Source organism: Odontesthes bonariensis, chromosome 10, assembly GCF_027942865.1.
Source record: "Odontesthes bonariensis isolate fOdoBon6 chromosome 10, fOdoBon6.hap1, whole genome shotgun sequence".
Lineage (NCBI taxonomy): Eukaryota > Metazoa > Chordata > Actinopteri > Atheriniformes > Atherinopsidae > Odontesthes > Odontesthes bonariensis.
The window spans coordinates 18,045,876-18,066,887 of NC_134515.1; the positions used below are offsets into that span (position 1 = coordinate 18,045,876).

Sequence of the window (21,012 nt, forward strand, 5' to 3'; positions counted from 1 at the left end):
GACATGTTAAAACCTTTTTGTCCACCTGGAAGCGTATGTGTGCAGTGATTGTAAATGACTTCACCAGGTAATAGGGAAAGGAGAGGTGCACCAGTGAAACTCTCCATCCGTTAAACTATTATATTCAGTACCTACTGTACATGTCAAGGTAATGAGGCTCAGCCCTGATTATATGTCCTGTTTAGAAATAAGGACCCTTTATTAGATTAAATTTGAATGATTAGATTATTTTAATGATCATTTTCACTGCATCTTATAATATTTAGATTGAATTATTGATTGTTAAAATAATTTCTGTAACATTATAATTTCCCTTTGGGATAAATAAAAAAATATTTTTTCATTTAATTTCATTTTAAATTAATTTTGTGATATAAAAACTCTAACCCCTAACCCACAGTCATAACATCGCTAACCTACACAAGGCTGTAATCTTGTTTTTCTTGATCTTCACAAATACAATAGCTCAATTTAAATCTGTAGAGGCCAAATTAAATTATATTTGGGACTGAAGTCTGACTAAAATATATTTCAGACTTATGTGTAGTGTAACGCCAGAATGAAAATGGACAAAACACTTGGAACTGCCAAATAAATCAGAATAAATGAGACAAACGACTTGGTCAGTTTAATAAAAGTGGTTATTTTAATCTTTTTCTCTCTATTGTGTTTGTACAATGCCTCACTCGATTCATCCAAAAAGGAAAGTATCTGTCTTATTGTTATGATCAAACTTTTCTTCCTGATTGTGTTGCCAGTTTTGTGCTGGAAGCCATCACAGTTCCAGTGAGAAACACAGAGAAGAGATTGCTTATACATTAGTGGTCCCAGTCTACTGCAACAACATTGGATTTCATGTACTGGTTTAGATCAGCAGCACACAACACTGAGAGAGGAGAAAAACACACAACGAAACAACAACAACCTACAAGTACTATACTTTATAGACACACACATACACACAAATACACACACACACACACACACACAGGCGCTCACCTATTTTATTGAGAATAACCACACACAAACACCAGAAACCAACAGACACCAAAATGACAGTACTGACGGTACAAAAATCAAAAAATATCTGAAAATATACAATTATTATTTACAGCTCAAGTATACACCCTGTCACTTTCACTATAGATACTCAGTGTGAATTTATCAGAATGTACATTAATATGTACAGATTAAGTACATTGTCGTAAATACTATAAATATAACTATGGCTGGTCACATAAAGACTATTTGCACAGTTAAATAAAATCACTTTTACTCTACTTTTGTCAAGTTTATCTCAGTGATTAAACTGAGATCACCTCTAGTAGTTGCTTGCAACACAGCTAACACGTGGACAGGACAAAGAGACCCTGGAGTTGAATTCTTTGTTTTCTATCATTTTCATCAATACCAAATACAAACTGTTTTTCACTACCTGGGAAGAGATTTTCTTGTGCAGAGTTTAAACAGGGCTCAGAAGTGTTGGAAGGCATGATTAACATGCTTCAGTTATCATATCCAAGGGAAAATGTGTGATTGTGCTCTCATCAGTATTTGCTTAAGTTTGTCAAGGGAGGTCTGTGGCTAAAATGTATTATTTTTATTGGCAGTACAGTTCAGTGTCAGGTTTACCTTCAAGTCACCTCTTGTAGGATGCAGACTTTAAAGCTTAACTACCATGAACTTTAAGTGTCATCACCTAGTTTGCCCACACTGACTTGGGAAATTCGTCGTTTACTAAAAGATAAAAACTCTGTCTTGGTTAAGGTTCTGTGCTTTACGGTAATGTGCTGTAACTCTGAACCAAAGCTTCAGTTTTTATGCAGGAGGGTGCCTTTATTTTAAGTTATGTGTTATTTGTATTCAGTAACGCATGCGTGTTTTCACGATGATCTGCAAGCTTTTGCATGCTAAATTTTACCCATTGATGATTCTAATCTACAGAATGAAGACTCAAAAGAACATTTCCAGGCTGATTTGTAATGTCTACACCTATTTGAAATGGAAACCAAGAAGATCACTTCCTTTTTTTGTGTGCTTTTGTGGTTATAGTGACGTATTCATCAGCTTCCTGTAAAACCGTAATATTATCAATATCACAAATGTCCATGAGAACTTGTTAAATAACATCAACAGTACATAAATGACTGGGGAAATAAATGATTTGGAGGGTTTCTTGTAGAACTATTTAGGTTTCAGCCATTGTAGGAGCTGTTATGTGATAAGTAACCTGAAACAGGAGCCATATAAGAAATTAAATGACCACATTCTGCCTCAACATTCACCAGGGATTGCCCTGCACCCACAGTATGTAAAATAAAACTTAATGGACTAAGATGTAGCTGAGGGGCGTAAATCATCAGAGGTGAGAGAGCTGCGCAAAAATTCCAAATATCGATACCAGATGGTGATCGCTTTAACATTTGCATCGACAGACATCAAACAACGAAAATGAATAAAATAAACTCAAGTATTTGTGCTGTGATATGCTTATGTCTTGTGCCATTCAAGGACATTCATTCCTTGTTCCGTAAATATACGTATTCTCCACAATTCTTTTGTTTTTTGTTTTAATTTGTGCTTCACAAACAACTCCAGGGTCTTTATCTAATTAAAGTGCTCAAGTGAATGAAACAAAAACATTGGTCCAAACAATCTATGTAATAGTCTCACACAAAAATAGAAATGAAATGATATAAGCGCAAAGGCAAACAGACAACACAGATGCAGTTCAGGCACCGAACACTGTGACTGACTGTGCTTAACGCTAAATTTGTTCAGTCTCCAGCACTGGTGCTGTCTCAGGGAGGGGCCACAGGATCAGGAGTGTGCCACTGGTTCCTCCGCTGGCCAGCAGAGACACTCAGTGGTCAAAACCATGTATCGCCACTTTTTCCGAACGTCAATTTCACGGTATATTTCCACATTATACCCCCAAACACACACTGTCATACAAGATTATAGATGAAAATGGAAAAAAAGTTGTTTTTTTCACACTCTGGGTCACAAAAAGACATTAAAGTATATTTTGTAGTGCATATGAAGGTATGTCTTCTACAAAGTGGTCACAATTGGAGGAATGTATTACTATTAAACCTGGACATCATCCCGTTTGGGATGAAGCATGATTGATCCACAGTGCTGAATGGCGGTGAACCACTTATTCAGTGCACTGTAGCAACATCAGTGAGTGTTTTTTTGTAGGGCATCAACAGCCGTGCAGGTGGAGCAGACAAAGCAAGGTGTCCGCTCTCCTGCTCCTCCTCCACATCAGAAGAGAATCTGTTTCTATGGTGCGTTGCCACGGCTTCCCCTGGGTAACACAGCTCTATTTTTAAACAGGCAGGGTCACCGGGAGCTCTTATTCAGCAACAGACAACCAAATGACATGCACATCTGCATGTACAAGACAAACTCATGTTTCCTTCTCTGTCTGCCTCTCTTTCACTGATACAGACAAGTGTGAAGCTGCCCACTGATCACACACGAGCCACTCTGCTAATTTCTACTTGTGTGTCACAGCCGCTTCCCTTCTAAGGCATTCATGAAAACACCTGATTAAAGCGATTGATTAAAATGGAAAAGCTTCGCCTTGGTCCGCTGCAACTGGAACAGCGCAGACCACACTGTGGCAATTACTCCAGAGCCTTTCTTGTTGATGAGAAATGTTTAAAAGAAAAGCGCTGCTCTGCGTTAAGGCTCAGAGATGCTCTAACGATGGCAGGCGACTGTGCTTCTGTGTTTGTGGAATGACGAGGAACAAAGCTGCCAACTGTTTTCCACTACTGCTCGACTTACGTTGATGTCTCAAACTATTGCACAATATATATGTACATTATTCTACATTAGTGGGGAAATAGATATAGAAGGAGATCCACAGTTTTAGAAGAACCCTATTGTGACTGAATGTTATTGCTGATGCATAATAGGCACAATAAACTTAAAGACAGAATGTGCTGGTAACACTATCATAATCACTTACTACATACTGTTATGGATGCATTTGTAACCATTTTGATTTTCTTTTGAGAAATACAGATGAGTGAGTGTTTTTTTTTCCGAGTCTCCTTCAATTCTTTTCCCTCAATTAACAATCCTCTCAAATTAAACCAGAAGAAGCACAAACTGGTTAACATATGGAATTATTGTTCAGTACAATGCAAAAAAAATTAAATTAGCATTACGCACTCCTTAACCTCAGCCAGAGCTGATATTCTAAGCCCACAGTGGACCTTTCTATGCTCCATTTCTCTCTTTGTTCTCATCTCTGTCCCTCTGTATCTGCCCATGTTGAAAAGGTTGTTACATTCCCATGATCCCTTCCTCACAGCCAGAATTTACTGGCCATCACCAGCACAGACTCTATGACAGGCAAGAAGGAAGGAACCACAGGTAAAGGAGCTTTGGAGCAGAAGCGGGGGGTAGAGGGATTTAGCTCTGGGGTTAAAGTGTGCTGAATGCTGTAAGTGAATTTTCTCTCCCTCTTGACTTCCCACTGTCACCCCGCCCCACCTTCAAGCTGGGTGGAGGTTATATGGACGGGAGCATCAATGAGCTTAACTCATCATAGCTCAGACTCGGGGGAACCGATGTTCTGGTAGCCCGTCTTGGTGCTGGTGCCGTAGTTGGTGTTGGTCATCTCTTGGGTGCCGCCGGGCCCCAGATAGGCGCGGTGGGCAGGCATGGGGGAGGGAGCCTCACTGGGGTTCTTGCTGAGGATGAAGCGCTGCTCATCCTGCTCCTCCAGGTTGGATATGTCCTTCATCATACCTTTACGGTAGGAGACGGACAGCTTGTTGGAGCCGTCTGAAATCAAGTTGAAGTGGCGGACGATGAAAACGATGGGTAAAGGCAGCATGGCAACCACAATGAGGGAGTAGGCCATTGCTAAAGCCCAGGGAGGGTAGCTGTGGAAACGCTCTGAGCCCTTTAAAAGGACAGAAGCAACAGAATGGCAAAAAACAGAAGTAGGAAAAAGTGAGAAGAGGTAAGCAAAGACATGGAGTTAAAGCAGGTTTGAACAAGCATTTTCATAAACAACTAGTTACGAGAAGACATTAAAAGAAGAGATAAGGGAACAATTAAGAAAGTCTAGTAATGGTTTCACCCTTTTTTAAAACCTCTTCCTAACTCTTTCCTCTGGTCTGTATCACACAAAGAAACATTACAAAGAGAAACTGACCTCCGCCTCCACCCAGGCATTGTATCCCGCGGGACTGACAGCCATCTCAATGACTGTGGCAACAATGAGCACCACCAAAACAGCGGGTGACACATATCTCCACATGTAGTAATAGAAGGAATACGGTCTGAAACCAAGCATGTCCTCCAGGTCCTGCATGAACCTGTACAAAAAAAAAAACAAAGAGAAAAAAAAAAGAAAAAGTAGAATGTAGTTGTTGGTTACTGTTTAGAACAAAGAAGGTTGTGTTAGTCAGTTTGATATATAACAGGACAAGGAATAAAAGCCCAAATCTGCACCTGCTGCAAAGCCCCTTTTGGACCTCATTTGTTACTGTCGATATTTACAGAAGAGGGGCAGTGGTAATAGAGCCTCCAGGACACACAGGTTTAGCACAAAATAGGCAGGAAGGAAAATATTAGAAAAATATTCTCCATTCATGAAAGGTTTATTTGTAATGCCAAAAAAATATGTTATCAGAACGACCGCAATGCTGAATTATTCTTAATAGTATTCTCTAGTTTAAAGGATTTGTGCAAAACCTGCTGCAGCAAACATTCTGCATGCACTGCAGATTTATGATGACTTGGCTTCACAATCTGGAATAACAGTGATTTACAGATATAGATACTGGGGTAGTTACAGGAGGCTGATAGGTTTGAATGGAAACATAAAGTCTTCTGACACATATGTAAAGGTAGGAGCTTATCTATCAAAGTCTCAAAACACAGGTTTCTTAACTATCGAATGAAGGGAACAGCTCCACTATGTGACCAAAGTGAGCAACATTCGACTCCAGAGTTTTGGATTAGAGATGTTTTGGCAAATGTTTTCACAAACTTTGCGAATCTCCCCACTATCAAGCAATATGAGCTTTGGAAATCTAAGTATGAGTGAATAAAAGCTTCTTTACAAAAAAAGTTATCGAGCCTGTTCTTAAAATTCAGAACTCTGCTCCAGATCTACCACATGCTACATTCATAGCAGATATAGCAGTACTTAGCTGCCACCATCAGTCAATGTACCATACTTTATCAAAGATGCCCCCTTTCCTAATTAATTTACCTCTTAGTGCCATAGATCCAGGCCACAGAAATGTTCTCCAGGATCACCACCACAGTGAGAGGCAAACCAGCAGAGTAGTCATCAAACATGGTGACAAAATAATTCCCTGAACGCTGCACAAACAGCAACCCTAACAGGAAGGCTATGATACAGCAAGCCACTAATGGAGAGAAGAAGAAGCATCCAGTTAAAATCTGAGAGAGTCTGTTTTTGACAGGTGCATGACCCGATAACTAGAACCAGGACTTACCACACAGGATCTCCTTACGGATCTTGAAAGCATCCAGAATGGGCGTGGTGATACCAGTCATGGTGCCGATCATGCTTCCCAGGCCCAAGTTGATCAACATGAAGAAGAACATGACGGACCAGCAGGGACTGGCAGGGAAATGGGTCATGGCCTCTGTGAAGGCGATAAACGCGAGACCGGTGCCTTGCACTGCCTGAAAGATGAAAAGAAGGAGGTGGAGACAAGTCACTGATGGCCCATGCTAACTAATGCGCCGCCTGGAAATGAATGATCTTGTGTGGAAAGTCACCCACTAATCATCTATCTGGAGCTTCATAAATTATAGAGCAGCCATGGAGGTTCTGAACTCATAAAGATATACTTTGGGTCAGACAGTAGATTACACTACAAAAAAAGTCCCCAAAGTAATGGGCTAAAGTTATTAAAGTTACAAAATGCATATGAATAACTTCCTGATATTTGAACACATTTTTCAATATCTACAGATCCATTATTATATTCTTGTCTCAGTCTTTGAGGTCTATTCCACTGACCTTGTTGAGTTCGTCCTCCAGGACACAAGCGTCCAGACCCAGCTCGTCAAAGCTATCCTCCTTCACTGTCTTTATGACTCCGTACATTTCTGCGTAGTCCAGAGTAGACAGGTGGGAGAAGTTGATGTGAGGTGGGATGAGCTCTTTGCTCAGCACGTCTGTGTTGAGGTAACCCAGAATCTTCTCTGCATTCCTGAACAATCAGAGATGTGAAGAAGAGACATGTTAGTGAGAATAACATGATAAAAAGAGGCTGATCAGGTTGCATTAGATATAGTAAGACATACTCACTCTACAACACACTTCTCGTTCATGATATTGGCTTTGAACCCCAGCACAGCAAACACCACTAAAGTGGCCAAGATGGAGGTGACAAAGTTGATTATGGAAACCAGAGCTGCATCGAAGTGGCAGTTGTTGTCTCGCTTGTTGTAGCTGGAGAAAGCAATGACACCTCCAAAGCCCAGACCGAGTGCGAAAAAGACCTGCGTGGCTGCTTCTCTCCACACCTGCGGCTCCAACATCTTTTCCAGCTGGAGAATATGAGATTAGTGAAAAAAGTCATTCACTTATTAGTAATTTATCTTCTGATAAACCTCAACAATACTATTTCTTATATGTTCTCTTCAAGACAATAAAAATAATAAAAACAGACTGTACATCACCACGAGAGAAATATTGAAGCTGATTATATCAATTTTTTTATGCAGCACAATTATTTTCACAAACTGCTGTGAAAATGTCAAAACTCATAATCTACTGATTCTTGTTCTTGGAGACAATTTTCTTTTCCTTATGTACATGGCCACTTACACTAAGTTTTGTGTGATTGACCCAATGACAAAATAATGCCTACAGCATAATCACGCGTGTCATAATAATGTATTCTTTTTGTGTTTGTTGTGCCGTTATTCTGTCTACATTTGTGAGGACATATATTCACCACAAGAGGGAGACATAATCCGCAATGTGGATATCAATGACGTTATTCCTGTGAGTGGATTTGAATGAGTTAGGCTGGAATTGGTCATCACAGATTATGGCTCGATACCGTTTTTCTTATCTTGGTCCGACCATTCTTTTTTGCCAATGCAAGATACCTTTTTTTCTTTTGGAGATAAAGGAGTTGTGGTCACGTAGCCATCTAGATGGCCACAAACATTACAATTGAACGGTTGGGTGACCAGTACTTCTTGTTACCAAAAACAAAATAGTCATCTTTCAAATGGAGGGGTGGGGCTGAATATCAGGGCCAAGGAAAGCATTTGGGAATGGGCAAAAATGTCCCTGTGTCACTTGTCAGTTATACTGTCTGAGGAGTGTGCTTATTGTAACTATCTATTCTGAAAATGTGGCCAAATCCCAATGACCCAGCCGAGACGTTGCATTTTAGTGCATCTCCTTCCTTTCTCCTTTCACACTTGTGAAAATCACCTCTCACCTTTGGGGTGAACATGTGAGCGATGCCGTCCACCGCTCCCTTCAGCAGCAAACCTCTCACCAGGAAACAGAAAAGCACCACATATGGGAAGAGAGAGCTGAAGTACATCACCTATGAGAGGGAGACAAAGTGGAGTACGTTTCACAGTGTTGCCATGGCTACGCTTTCTAAGACCTCACACATGGAGGGAGAAGTGCAATCCAACACACATCCACACTTGTACATGCTGGATCAGTCCCAACACACTGCTTTGTGTTTGCTCGACAACTAATCTGTGAAGTCTTACCAAATGCAGAGATGAGTCTTGAAGGCAAAAACCTTTTCTACAGCAGATCAGGGAATTTTTGCATTGCTGACTATGATATCCAGATCACTAACTTTAGTGTTTAAATAACCGTGTCAGACCTTGGCAATCAGCTGTGTGTTATGAATTGTCCTGTTAAGATAGTGGGCTGGATGTTGTGCTGTGGTGTGCTGTATGACTCACTCTCTGGATCGAGATTACAGGATGTTGTTGCAGTTGTTGCCAAAGTGAGAATTTTTTCCATTTACATCCTGAACCAGTTATGTCTTGGTTCAGTTTAAGCTTATTAACGCTGCATGTCCCTCTCTTCCATAACACAGCTGGGATCCAAAAATAGACTGACGCTGATGGCAGGTTTTGCATGTCATCTTTGTATAAAAGGAAGGTCAATAGACTCAGCACTGATAGGAGTGAATCAGTGGTTAAAAAAACAGAAATGGAACATTTTCATCGAAAGGATAAATTGTCTTTATATTGACTCTTTGTTGTGTAGACCAAAATTCTGAGAATTCACATCTATAGATTAAAGGCTTAGCTCCCACAGCGAAGCATCAAGCACCCAGTACCTTCCCAGAGGACTGGATGCCCTTGATGACTGCCAGGCAGACCAAGATCCAAGCCACCAGCAGTGACAGGGTCATCTTCCAGTTCAGGCCGCCGGTGTCGTCGATGGAGCTGGTGATGTTAAGAGTCTGGCGGTACCAGAAGTAGGTGGTGGCTGAGCTCTTCTCACACTCTGGCTCCACAACTACAACAGCAACAAGGCAAAGGAAGAAAACTGTGGATGGCGGTCTGACGCTGAAGTCAGCACAAAAACATACGTTAAATTTGATTACCGAAAACCAAAATTCTGACCTTCTGTCAGAGAATTGTGCTCGCAAACAGCAAAAGATGGGATGTCAGCATAAATGCCAATAATGAAATTACCGAAATATACAAATGATTACCACTGTTAACTGGTAATGCATTTATATAGTACAAGTAAGTGTTATGTTGAGAATACAGCACATTTGTGAATGTTTCAGTATATGTTTACATTACCTAAGTCTACAGAGGTTCAAAGGAACATGCATGAGTTACACCAAACGTATTATTTTTAAACCTTTGTGAAACATCAGAAAATGCAGTCACATGTTCTTCTATATTCTATGAAAAAAAATCTGAATTCTGAATTCCTAAACATCTTTATTTAAAATTTCTTAACTACTGTTCAACTGCAGATATGAAACAAAAGCATAAAATGCTGTCAAATGATTTGGAAAATGAGTAAAAATAGAAAAAAAAAAGATATTTTGTTACAAAATTACCCATTTTGAAGATAACAGGAAGTTGAACTGATATTAATTCATTTCTGTTCTTTGGCGGAGATTGTTAAAGTGTGTGTTAATCAAAAACCTAATCATACACATACATCGCAAAGTACAAAAGGACAGTAACTTAAAGTAGACTGAAATGAGCTTTCACTTTTCAACCTTACAAAAAGCCAAGTCAAATTCCACTGGATTTTCCGCAGCATGAATTCAAATGAGAAACACACTCGACAGTTCTGCCTTGTTATGTTAATGAAAGCTGATGCCTTTTACTGGGCCAGAATCTGCAAGTGCTCATGCCACAAGCTACCAGCTGCCAGCCATTCGAGGTACTGACAGTCGGCCGGGTCATACCATCCGACAAGCTCTCCAACAGAGCTGTCCTGTATGATGAGGTGCAAGGCCGGTCCAGCCATAGAAAAAGCACAAACACTTCTCTGTTAGCCTGCAGAGACACTGCTGTTTGACCACAAAGCCTCAAGCACCAAAATCTGCAGTATTTTTCAATCTTCTTAGACTAAGTGAGCAGCATTTATAGGGAGACTCATAATTTGCCATACATTAACATTCGGCTGTGCATCGTCTGCTGTTGTTCGGTGTAATGAGTTGATGACTCACTGGCTTGGGTTCCATTTATACGGATGGGGCATTCAGCCCAAGGGAGTGGATACTGAAAAGACTGGACGAAATAGAAGATGCTCCAGCCAATAATCACATTATAATAGAGCCCCACAAAGCCACAAACCTGAGGAGAAATGAGAGAGAACAGCAATGCTTAGTAATTACACAAATGCAACACGGGGGGCGAAGAGCATGCAGCTTGGAGAGGTGAACGCCTCCTCTTGAGTCGGGGCACACAGCTTAAGACTGAGTGAGGATGAATTATTGAGCTGTTTGCTCTCAGCAGCCATGGCTGTGGTCCTCAAAGAGGAAGTATTTATAGCTGCTGAATCTCCCTCTGCCACATCCAAGCTGCCACACGCCTCAATGCCCGCGGTCAGGACTCTCCATCCCCAGCTTTACATTAAATTGATTAAATCAGTGTGGGGATGACTGGCACATAAAGACTGACACAATAGATCACTGTCTGAGCAACTCAGCTGCTGACTGACTGTGTTTTAAGCTGGTGATGTTGATGGGATGTCGACATGATGGGTCACTACTCCAGTTGATGATGGGGACAGACAGATCAACGTTAGTCTTTGCATGTTGCCAGCTTTGAAGCAACAAAGGGAGGTAATAAGAGCAGGCAGAGAGTTCAGTGGAGTAAAACCTAGAAAACATTGATCATTTTGAATCTTGCACTTCTGACCAGAAAAGAAAGAGAACTACTACATGTTAGTAGGTGTCAGATGAAGCAGCTTTTCTCCTTCAGCTAAGTAATGAAATGTTTGTGGTTATGGTGGTTCAAGTTAATTTAACAAGAAATTACAGTAAACAGATCATTTATTTTCAAATGATAAGAGCTGTCATCCTCAAGTCATGTTATCTGCACATTTGTTCACGCTGTGTATAAAAAAAAATAGAGATGTACTACTTCAGCTTAGAGGTGTTATGAGAGATGATGTGATGGTTAGTAGTAACAGTATATAAGTCATCAGTATTTTTATCTACAAATAAAAAGTGTTAATCTGTGGATAGTAATGATATTTCACAATATATTCAGAATCTTAAGACGATTCTGAATGTCTGCATATGAACTTGAAAGATGCTCTGTTTTTCCTCCTGATGCCACCATGAAGGGGACATTTGTGGCTTTAATTGAAATGTTTCAAAACTGCATGGATTGCCATAAAAGCTGGTATCTGTATTCATGTTCCTGAGCGGATGAATTTGAATAACATTTCTCATTGCTTTGCTTTTCTTGTGCCATCTTTTATCATTTCCCATTACATTGTGGTTCAGAACCTAAAACTCGCTACCACTAGTATTCTCATCAGCTTCACTTGTTCTTAGTACAAATGAGCAAAAATAGTTCCACTGAAATATATTACTGTTCTCAAAGGGAGCATGTTTGCAAAGTGATGATAGCTTTTAGTTCTTAAAGCACACACTACAGAACCACTGACAGCTGTAGCCTGGAAGCAGGGGCCATTAATTAAGACATTGGTAATAACATATAAACCCAATGTGATTAAGTAATATTTTAAAGTGTGATTGACTAACTTACAGCAATGTTAATGTTGTGACTCACTTACCATCAGGCTGGAAACCCCAATGCCCCCCAGCTGTGGGTAGACGTAGTTCCACACCCCGATGCTGCCACGCCGGATCCTTTGACCCACCGCCAGCTCCAGAAAAAACAAGGGGATCCCAATGAGGAGGAGGAGAATAGAGTAGGGCACCAGGTAGGCACCTGTAATCGCAAAGGGACAGAAACAAGAAAAATGACTGCAACATTTTCAGGTACTTTTGTTCTTTAACGGCCTTTGTTTGAAATTCATCTGTGGGGAAGTACAAAATCTCATTGTGAAGCAGCAGAAGGAACATTCAGTCAATCAGGTTGTTTTCACTCTGATTTCACTGTTTCCACGCTCTTTTCCTCAATCTTACTTTTCACACTTTTCTTTTTCCCGATCTTTCCTTAGTTTGAACTTCCACTCTCGTTTTATCTGAAATGACCATCTCTTTTTTTGGTCACAGAAGGGACAACGGGAGAACAGAAGGCAACAAGTCACATCCAGACCGGCTTACGTCAAAATAAGAGGGGCTACCATGGTGACAGAACCATTCAAAGCCAAGTGTTTATACTGAGAAACAGTGACAGTACAGAGAGAGGGGCCTGTTTCCAGACTTAAAACGAATGATTCACAATTGACCCGATAAGAGTTCTGATAAAATCACCAGTGACTAATAAAGGTAGCAGCACACAAAAGAAAACAATGGCAGGATCACGTTACATTGTGTTGAGGCTAAATTTCAGTCAATTCTGAATAGTAGATGCAAATAATGAAGGCAAATAACATCTGTTAGATAGGAGATAAAATGTTAAGGTACCTGCTTCTCTAATGTTTTACACGACAAATGTTGTACTTCTGACCTACTAAAAGAGGGTGAATTAATGATGACGCCATTATTTTTCTATTTTCTTGTTTTTCTTGTTTTCTATTCTTTTTTGAAACCTCAGAGAAATACACTGAGATTATGTACAGCCATTAAATGCCTGCATAATTGGAATGAAACACAACTGCTTGAAAAGTAAAAAAGTTGAAATCAGTGAATAGCATGAAGCTCACTGGAACACACAGTATTCATGATATGATTGTGAAGACACCACATAAGGACCGATACAATCATAAACCTCACAATCAGTGGTATGGGTGTGATTGGTAGCGCTGATTTACCCATTTCAAAGAAAATATGTGACCAAAGTTGTTCTCACATTGGTTTTCAATACGCACGAAACAAAGCAATGCTACAGTGCTACAGTTAAATTGAGCATCATTAAATAAAAACTACTTTCAAGCAGTCATCTGACTGTATATTCTAGATAATTAAATTTCACTTTTGAGGGTTGCAAAGGGCAAACTAAAAAAGATTTCCGGTAAAATCTTTGACTGAAAAAGTGCCAACTTCTCTTGTAAAGTACTACAACATTAAGATTTTTTTTTTCCACAAATGGTGTCAATTGATTAACTCCCTCTGATCAGTGTGCTGGGTCCTATGAAATTATTCCATAATGAAGTTGTGATCTATCATTTCTGAGTGCAGTTAGAGGAAGGGAAAACAATTCATGGCTCTGCAACGAATTTATACAGCATTCAAAATGCTCCATGTCAGTTTGTATGGTAGCATAAAAACGGAAGCTAGTTAACTATTTAGTGTATTGTACTGCCAGGAGGATAAGCTCCAAGTTCTAAGTCTGCAACAAGTACCACTCCAGCAACTAATAATCCCCTAAAAACTCATCTGTGTCCCTCAAAATTGTTCATTTAAAAGTTTTCACCATACATTCAAAACCAGTTTGTCTTGACCAGAAAAGTTAGCACTTAGTATCCCAGTCACGGTCACATTAAATGTGAATTGACTGACCTTCCTGGCTGGCTAATGGTCCCCTCTGGCAACAAATAAAAAAGATAGCAATGGCCAAATGCCAGACTCAAGGTTTTAAAATGTTATACAAGCCAATCCCTGCCATGCTTGTTTGTGTGCTCATCTGACTTGTTTAATCATTTTTGTCCTTCGATGTTGTTGTATTTTCCCATTGCTCATTCATTCTCTTACTTAAGTAGTTTGTTTCTAGCAATAAAAAGATAGTCTTCACTTTGTCTTTATTTATTATCTCCACTGTGTCCATAAGCCTAAACTGATCACAATCTGTACAATCTAGAAGAGTTCAAATGTATTCGTACCTTGTCTAGACTGATGTGTGAAGACAAATGTTTGCATACAACAGTTAGGTTTCACCAGGAGACACAAAAATATAATAAAAATGAACAAATTAAATAAGTAAAATAGTCATTTTTTAGGCAGGGTGATTATGTGGCTGAAGTACTGTATGTAAGCCCGGTATTTGTCTTTGTAATAAAAGACTGTAAAGTAAACATTAACTTGCCTAGAGACACGGAGACAGAAGCACTGACAAGTGACAGAAATAGTTTGTCCACATCTCTGAGACAAGAACAAACAAGACAATGCATCAGCTCCAACTGGGTCAAGATTCAGTGGGTCAATAATGAGTGTGTAATCACTCATTATTGGGCAAAAGTATATTCACACCAGGATTAAAATGTGCAAATGCACACGTGTTCAGTTTTGTTATTACACATTTTAAATATCTTTTTCATGCACACCACCCACACAAGGTAACCAACAATGTCTGAAAGCCCAGGGGAATGTTTATTCACTCTCACTCACTGTAGCTACAGCACAAGAAGACTAAATCTGAGAAATGCTGAAGAGAATGCAGCTCTGACTTGGTAAGAGTAACTGGGCTGGTGTCGTTTGTTACGTACAACTTGAGACAGTGTTTTCTGTCTCAAGTTGTACCTACTGGCTTTATCTGAAAAAAAAAAAAAAAAAAAAAACCTATAGACACACCAGTATATCAAAATGATCTTATCTGTGCATAATGTGTTATCACTTTAATGCCCTACTTTTATCCTGATTATACAATTCTGACTAGCAACCAGGCTTTGATGACTTGTGAACCTTCCTCTTTAAAAGAGTTCATTCTAAACTACAAAATGATGAAATGTGTGCATTTGGCAGGCGTATGTGCCACGGATGTTCCCAAACTTGTTTATATTTACACAGCAAATTGTTTCACACTACTGTATGGAGTTTCAATATATATTGTCTATTTAACTTTTAAAAACACACAGACAACCAATAAAGTCCAAATTGAATTATGGAGATGCTGCTGCCACTGGCCGGGGCCACCCTGCAGTCTAAGGTTGTGAGACATTTCAGTAAGCTCAGAGCAAATAACCACAACATCAGATCATAAAAGACTCTGGCTTTGAAAGATCTCCATACAAACTACTGGAAATACTGCTTTCCACTAATATTTGCCCTCTGATGCAACAAGCTTGTGGTCCTTTGAGAATTTTTTTTAGTTTTTAGAATCTTTCATCATTTTTCAAAACAATATATTTGAACCCTTCTCAAATTGAGTGACAATGCATGTTGTGGGTTGTTTTGGATAAAGGAATTTAATTTATTATGCATCTTGTAATATCTTCCCCACACTTATGTCTTTTGTAAGAGATGACAAAGAGTGACCAAGCAATTCGAGAAACGAGACCTTAATTAGCCGAAAATCTTGATACTATGATGCAATTCAAAAAGTGAGCATATTGAGATATGCTCAGATATTTCAAATAAAACCCGAGCAAATATCTTTCAGGCATGATTAAACAATGGGATGATATTAAAATCATAAATACATACATAAACAAAATCACATTTATAGCTTTGACTCAACACAACATTTCTAGTTAACATTACTCAGCACCCCGGGGGAAAACATCGTTCACAGTGGGTGGCCCAATTAGGAAGTGACAGCTGAACAGAGGAAGCATATCTACACCTAACACACTGGTCTACACTTGTTCAGACAGACATTGAGCTACTAAAATAAACCAGGCGTGTTAACACTCATCCTCCTACCTCCACCGTTCTTCTGACATAGGTAGGGAAACCTCCAGACGTTACCGAGACCAACAGAAAAGCCCACCTGGGCCAGGATGTACTCCATCTTGTTGTTCCACGCTGGCCGACCGTCTTCAGCATCTGGATCGGGGGAAGGTAGCAGGGCCTTTACCGGGGCAGTAGATCCGGGACTGAGACCCATACTCATCTGACTGCTCTTATAGTCCATGGGGTGCTCCAGGGACAGCAGGTCAGCCACTGACTCGGTGACCGGCTCATTGCTGTGCTCCCTCTGAGTCACCTTGGTGTTCTTTGGCATGGCTGCTGAGACACAGGGGCTCCTTCAGAGAGGAGGCTGATGGGGGCAAGAAGAGGAGAACCAATGACGGGAGGGCAATCAGGTGGAAGCTGAGATGGTGCCGGTGAGAAATGTTTGTGCTTTTCTTCAATCTGTGAAGAGAAATGAACAAGACCTATTGGTGGCGAGAAAAAAAAATCTAGGTGCATTAAAATCAGTTTGACTGAGCATTGACTTCTTTCATGCTTTGATGCTGCGTCTTTGGAGTTTTTCTTCAAAAAATAGCAAAAACTGTGTCTGTTGACACTAATCAATAGATTCATTTGCATGACTATTTCACATTTTGCTTTGACAGGGAGGCTGAGGTGGAAGAGGGTCTAACACATACACTTAAAAACAGACATGTGACAGACATGTCCTCCTCTTGTTATACCTTTGATCCTATCACAGCCATTTTTCCCTTTCAAAAATATGTTTTCTTTGGTTCGCATATAATCCAAAGCCACATGGTTAGGTATAGAAGAGAAGATATCTGGTCAAATGTTAGAAATGTTAGAAATGCCCAGTCAGGGTTAGAAAGAAGTACATGGCTTGGCATTAAATATCAGCGCGGCTGGCAGAAAATAAAGAAGGAAGAAACTACATGCATTTAAAAACATTAGATATCTGTTAATGGACTCTTCACACTTCACATTGCATGTTTTTCTTGTTTTCAGAAAAAAAAACTGCAACATATCTTCCGCAAAATCGGCAGAAATGACAAAACTTTCAGTCAGACAGACGACAACGATCCAGACACATTTGGTGAAATCAATGACAATGACGCATACACGGGGAGAACATGCAAACTCCACACAGAAAGGCCCCACCCAGGAGTTCAACCTGGAACCCTCATGCTGTGAGGCGACGGTTTTAGCCATCACACCACCGTGCAGCCCTGGGTCGATATATCATTTAATCAAATATCATATGAAAACACCCAAAATGATCTTGTAGCAGCAAGTGAAGTGTGAATATCTGTAGGATTTCAAATTGAGAAATTAAAGTTATTATATTTGTATTTCACTCAAATTAGTTAATCCATTAAGAAGAAAATCTATCAATTTGTAATAAATGCCAGTTTTGGCACTACACAATAAGGAGATCAGGAGGCAGACTTGTTACAAGTGACTTTAACCATTTAGTATTATTTAGTTTGCTTCAGCTGGAGAATTTCTAAACATTAGACAAAAAAAGCAGCGCTTAAGAGCAGAATGGTATTTCTCTCAACCACTTCATTAAAGTAAATAAGCCTCACAGATTGAGTTACAATCCATTATAGAGCAGAGTCTATAATACTAAAGTTGAGTCATGTGAGTAGCATGAACAGCAGGGAGCACTCTGTTTGTGTGACTGCCGGTCTCGAGTCGGGATAACGCAAAAATTAAACTCAAGCCTCTAAGCACAGACTTCAACATGAGCTTCAATATCTTGTCTCCGGGTTGTTCTTACATTTTGATTGATTGCAGTGATGAGACTCGCATGATGCCGCTGTGGTCTTCAGTTTACTGGCTTTTTCATAAAAAGAGAACCTGCGTGTGAACCTCGTTTTTTCCGCTGATGTGTTAACATTTTACTTCTTGGCAGAAGTGCAGCGCATTATGTCGAAAGCAATGTAGATCCCACAACAAGCTTAAGAGCTACTGTGTTAAAAAAATGATATTCTTCTGCATGCGTGAGGATTTAAGATTCATTAACTGATAACACAGGTACTCCACTGATCTACTATGGCACAGCTGAAATATTTTTCTGCTATAAAACACAGTGGGAAGCCCAGTGGACAGCTGGGTCCTAATTTAGCTCAAGCAAAATGAAAATTTGTAGCTTCAAGCATGGAGACCCTCAAAGACTGGTGTTTGAACATGACATGGAAATACTGTGAGAAAGTAAGCATTTCCTGTGCATGAACTAATTACTAAAGGTCAGCTGAACAAAGGCTGACACAGACAATCCTGCTTAAATGCCACAAGAGTAGAAAAATGACTGAAACCAGACTTTGAGGGGAAACTCCTTGTTCAGCTATGTGGGATGTGTGAGACCTGACTTTTAACTATGGCAGCTCAAGGGCAGAGAACAGAAGTCAGGTGTTTGATCTGAAGACAAGGCCAGCAAATTGAAAACAGAAGCAGCCTGACTGGGATCAGAGCTGGGATTTGTGTTCAGTGACTTCTTAAGAACTGCTCCCTAAAACCCATCAAAAGGCGGGAGAAATAGCACGCACATCAAATTCCTCAGCAGTCACGACACATGGCAGCAGGAAGCTGGGTACATCGACACAGATCCTAGAACTGCAATGACATTTCCAACAACAGTCTACAACTACACAGTTCTGAGTCATCGCCAAAACATCCTGTACATGAGGTGTAAAACAATGATGTGTATGTTAGCCAATAAATATGCTTTTTATGTGTTTTTGGTTTGTTTTTTTTTGGCTGAGGTGCAGTTTGGGGGATTCAGAGCTTTAGGGTAAAACTTTGGAATAATGATCACAATCTTTTATCCCTACTTTTTTCAAAATTAATGAAATTGTTGGTATACCTGCAAACAAACTGACCCTCTCACTACTTATGGGTGTGACTGATGGTGGCCTGTGAGGGTAAAAAAGACAGATATGTTTCTCGCTGATGCCTCCTAATCCTGTGCTGTGAAAGTTTTCAGAGCTGTAGCAATAGGCCAGCAACCCTCAAAGAGTTTCATGGTATGTGCTGACACAGATGGGGCATGACAGAGACAGCAGGACCTCAGATTCAGTCTAAGAACTGCTACTGGTCATGGCTCAGTAGTCAATTACCATCTGAAGGTAATGGTGAGAATGAGCTCTTCATTTTTAAGGATACTGTGAGCAAGTGTATGTTAAAAAAAATAAAATAAATTGAAACAGAATTGGTGAAGACACAACATTCATGCAAACAAAATTGAACTGTAGAGAGTGAGGCGGTTGTTTATTTTTTGACCCTTGTAAATAATGTGGAGACTCAAAGGATGTGTAGTGCAGCCTCATCGGAGGCAGAAGTCATCGTGGAACCATAACCTCAACTCTCCACAGACATGTTGTGACGTAAGCAGCACAGGTTGTCCACAAAGCTGCGTTCCACTTTCATCTAGTGTGGTTGCTAAGCAATAGGCTCTTCCTGCAAAATTGAAATCCCATCCTCGCAGCATCGGTGGTTGCCTATCTCGCCTCTCACCATTTTACATGGGCAGATTTGATATCCCCTGAAGGATGGCTGCAAATAACAGGGAGCTGCTGTGACAGAGCTGAAGGGGAAAACAGAGTGTGGCAAAGCTGCAGGTGATGGTCTGTTGTGGTATCAATTACACTGTCAGTCAGCAAACCATCACACACTGTCACTTCCATACATCTTTGACTGAGATATATCTCCAGTCAGAAAATCAAGTCATCGTAAATGCTGACAGATCTACCCAGTGGAAATTAATATGTTCCCTCCCTTTGACTTGATCTGATCCTGAATGTTGAGAACCAGCACCTACCTGCCTGACCATTCAGCCATCAGTTAGGCCAGTGCTAGAGTACTAACTCCCTATGTGAGTACAACCTCTGATGCATTGTCAAGGTCAAAGCAACCACCTAACAGCAAAGCATAGATGCAAACTGTATCAATACAAGTCAGCAGATGATCAGCCCGCCTCTGATCTGTTCTATTTCAGACAAAATTGGCCACACATGCCGCGATAGCGTCAAACTCGGAGGATTAATGAGCGACGCTCACCGTCAACGCTGCGGTGAAATAACCATTTGTCAGGTGATGATCTGAAAGCTATCGCTCCTCATCTGGTGATTTCAAGTCGCTTTCACTCACAGGAGCGCCTCTCGACAATGCGGAACTATTTGTTTTTGTTTTTAAGAAACATCAATCTGAACTGATCAAATGCTGAAAATGGTTGCATAAATGTTGACGTATCCTTACCTTTTATGCAGTGCGCGGAGCGGGTTACAACGCCTCAGAAAGACAGCATCAATCCTACGTGAATGTACAATATCTTCATTCAGGCACAGTGTCCGCATGCAGCATCTCTACGCGCAAAGAGATGCGAAATCACGGAGAGCTTCCAGTCACATAGGGCGCATGGTGCGTGAAGTCTGACGCAGGAGCTCCGCGCCTGCCTCAAGTCTGGTTGGTAAAGTGACACGAAGTTGTGCACGTGCACAGTTTATCGCCACCGTTTATCTCAATTTTGCGCTTGAACGGTGCTCGTTAAAAGACTTGCTCGCACATCTGGTTTCCACGTGGTTATTGCTGCGTTGTGGGATAAAGATATTATTACTATGGTAAGTCACGACGAAGTCTGACGCAAGTTTGAGTCATCAGGTCGTGAGTACGTCAACAGTTTAACCCCCCCCCCCACAAAAAAAAGCAAGCATCTGCAATGTTCACAGGATATTAACATAATCAACCAGATGCATCATAATTATCGAATTATTATTAGCCTTATTGCTATTATTATTATCATTATTAATATCTAACTAAGCTTTCT

General features: G+C 40.3%; 1 protein-coding gene across 1 annotated transcript; it reads right to left on the reverse strand.

Moving 5' to 3' along the window:
• Positions 1-623: 623 nt before the first annotated feature.
• slc6a17 (solute carrier family 6 member 17) lies at positions 624-20,792 on the reverse strand. The gene is made up of 12 exons (XM_075476623.1): positions 20,445-20,792; positions 16,197-16,628; positions 12,284-12,441; positions 10,704-10,830; positions 9,342-9,523; positions 8,472-8,582; positions 7,322-7,563; positions 7,031-7,223; positions 6,498-6,690; positions 6,248-6,407; positions 5,183-5,345; positions 624-4,927 (listed from the first exon to the last, which is right to left on the reverse strand). The coding sequence occupies exons 2-12, from the start codon at positions 16,495-16,497 to the stop codon at positions 4,565-4,567; spliced, it is 2,193 nt and encodes a 730-aa protein (XP_075332738.1). The 5' UTR covers positions 16,498-16,628; positions 20,445-20,792; the 3' UTR covers positions 624-4,564.
• Positions 20,793-21,012: the final 220 nt, after the last annotated feature.

Coding starts and splice junctions, on each gene's coding strand:
- slc6a17 (XM_075476623.1), bottom strand. CDS start 16,497: ATGCCAAAGAACACCAAGGTGACTCAGAGGGAGCACAGCAATGAGCCG. Junction 6,691..7,030: donor TGGAGGACGAACTCAACAAG/GTCAGTGGAATA, acceptor TTCATCTTTCAG/GCAGTGCAAGGCACCGGTCT. Junction 4,928..5,182: donor ATGCCTGGGTGGAGGCGGAG/GTCAGTTTCTCT, acceptor GTCCTTTTAAAG/GGCTCAGAGCGTTTCCACAG.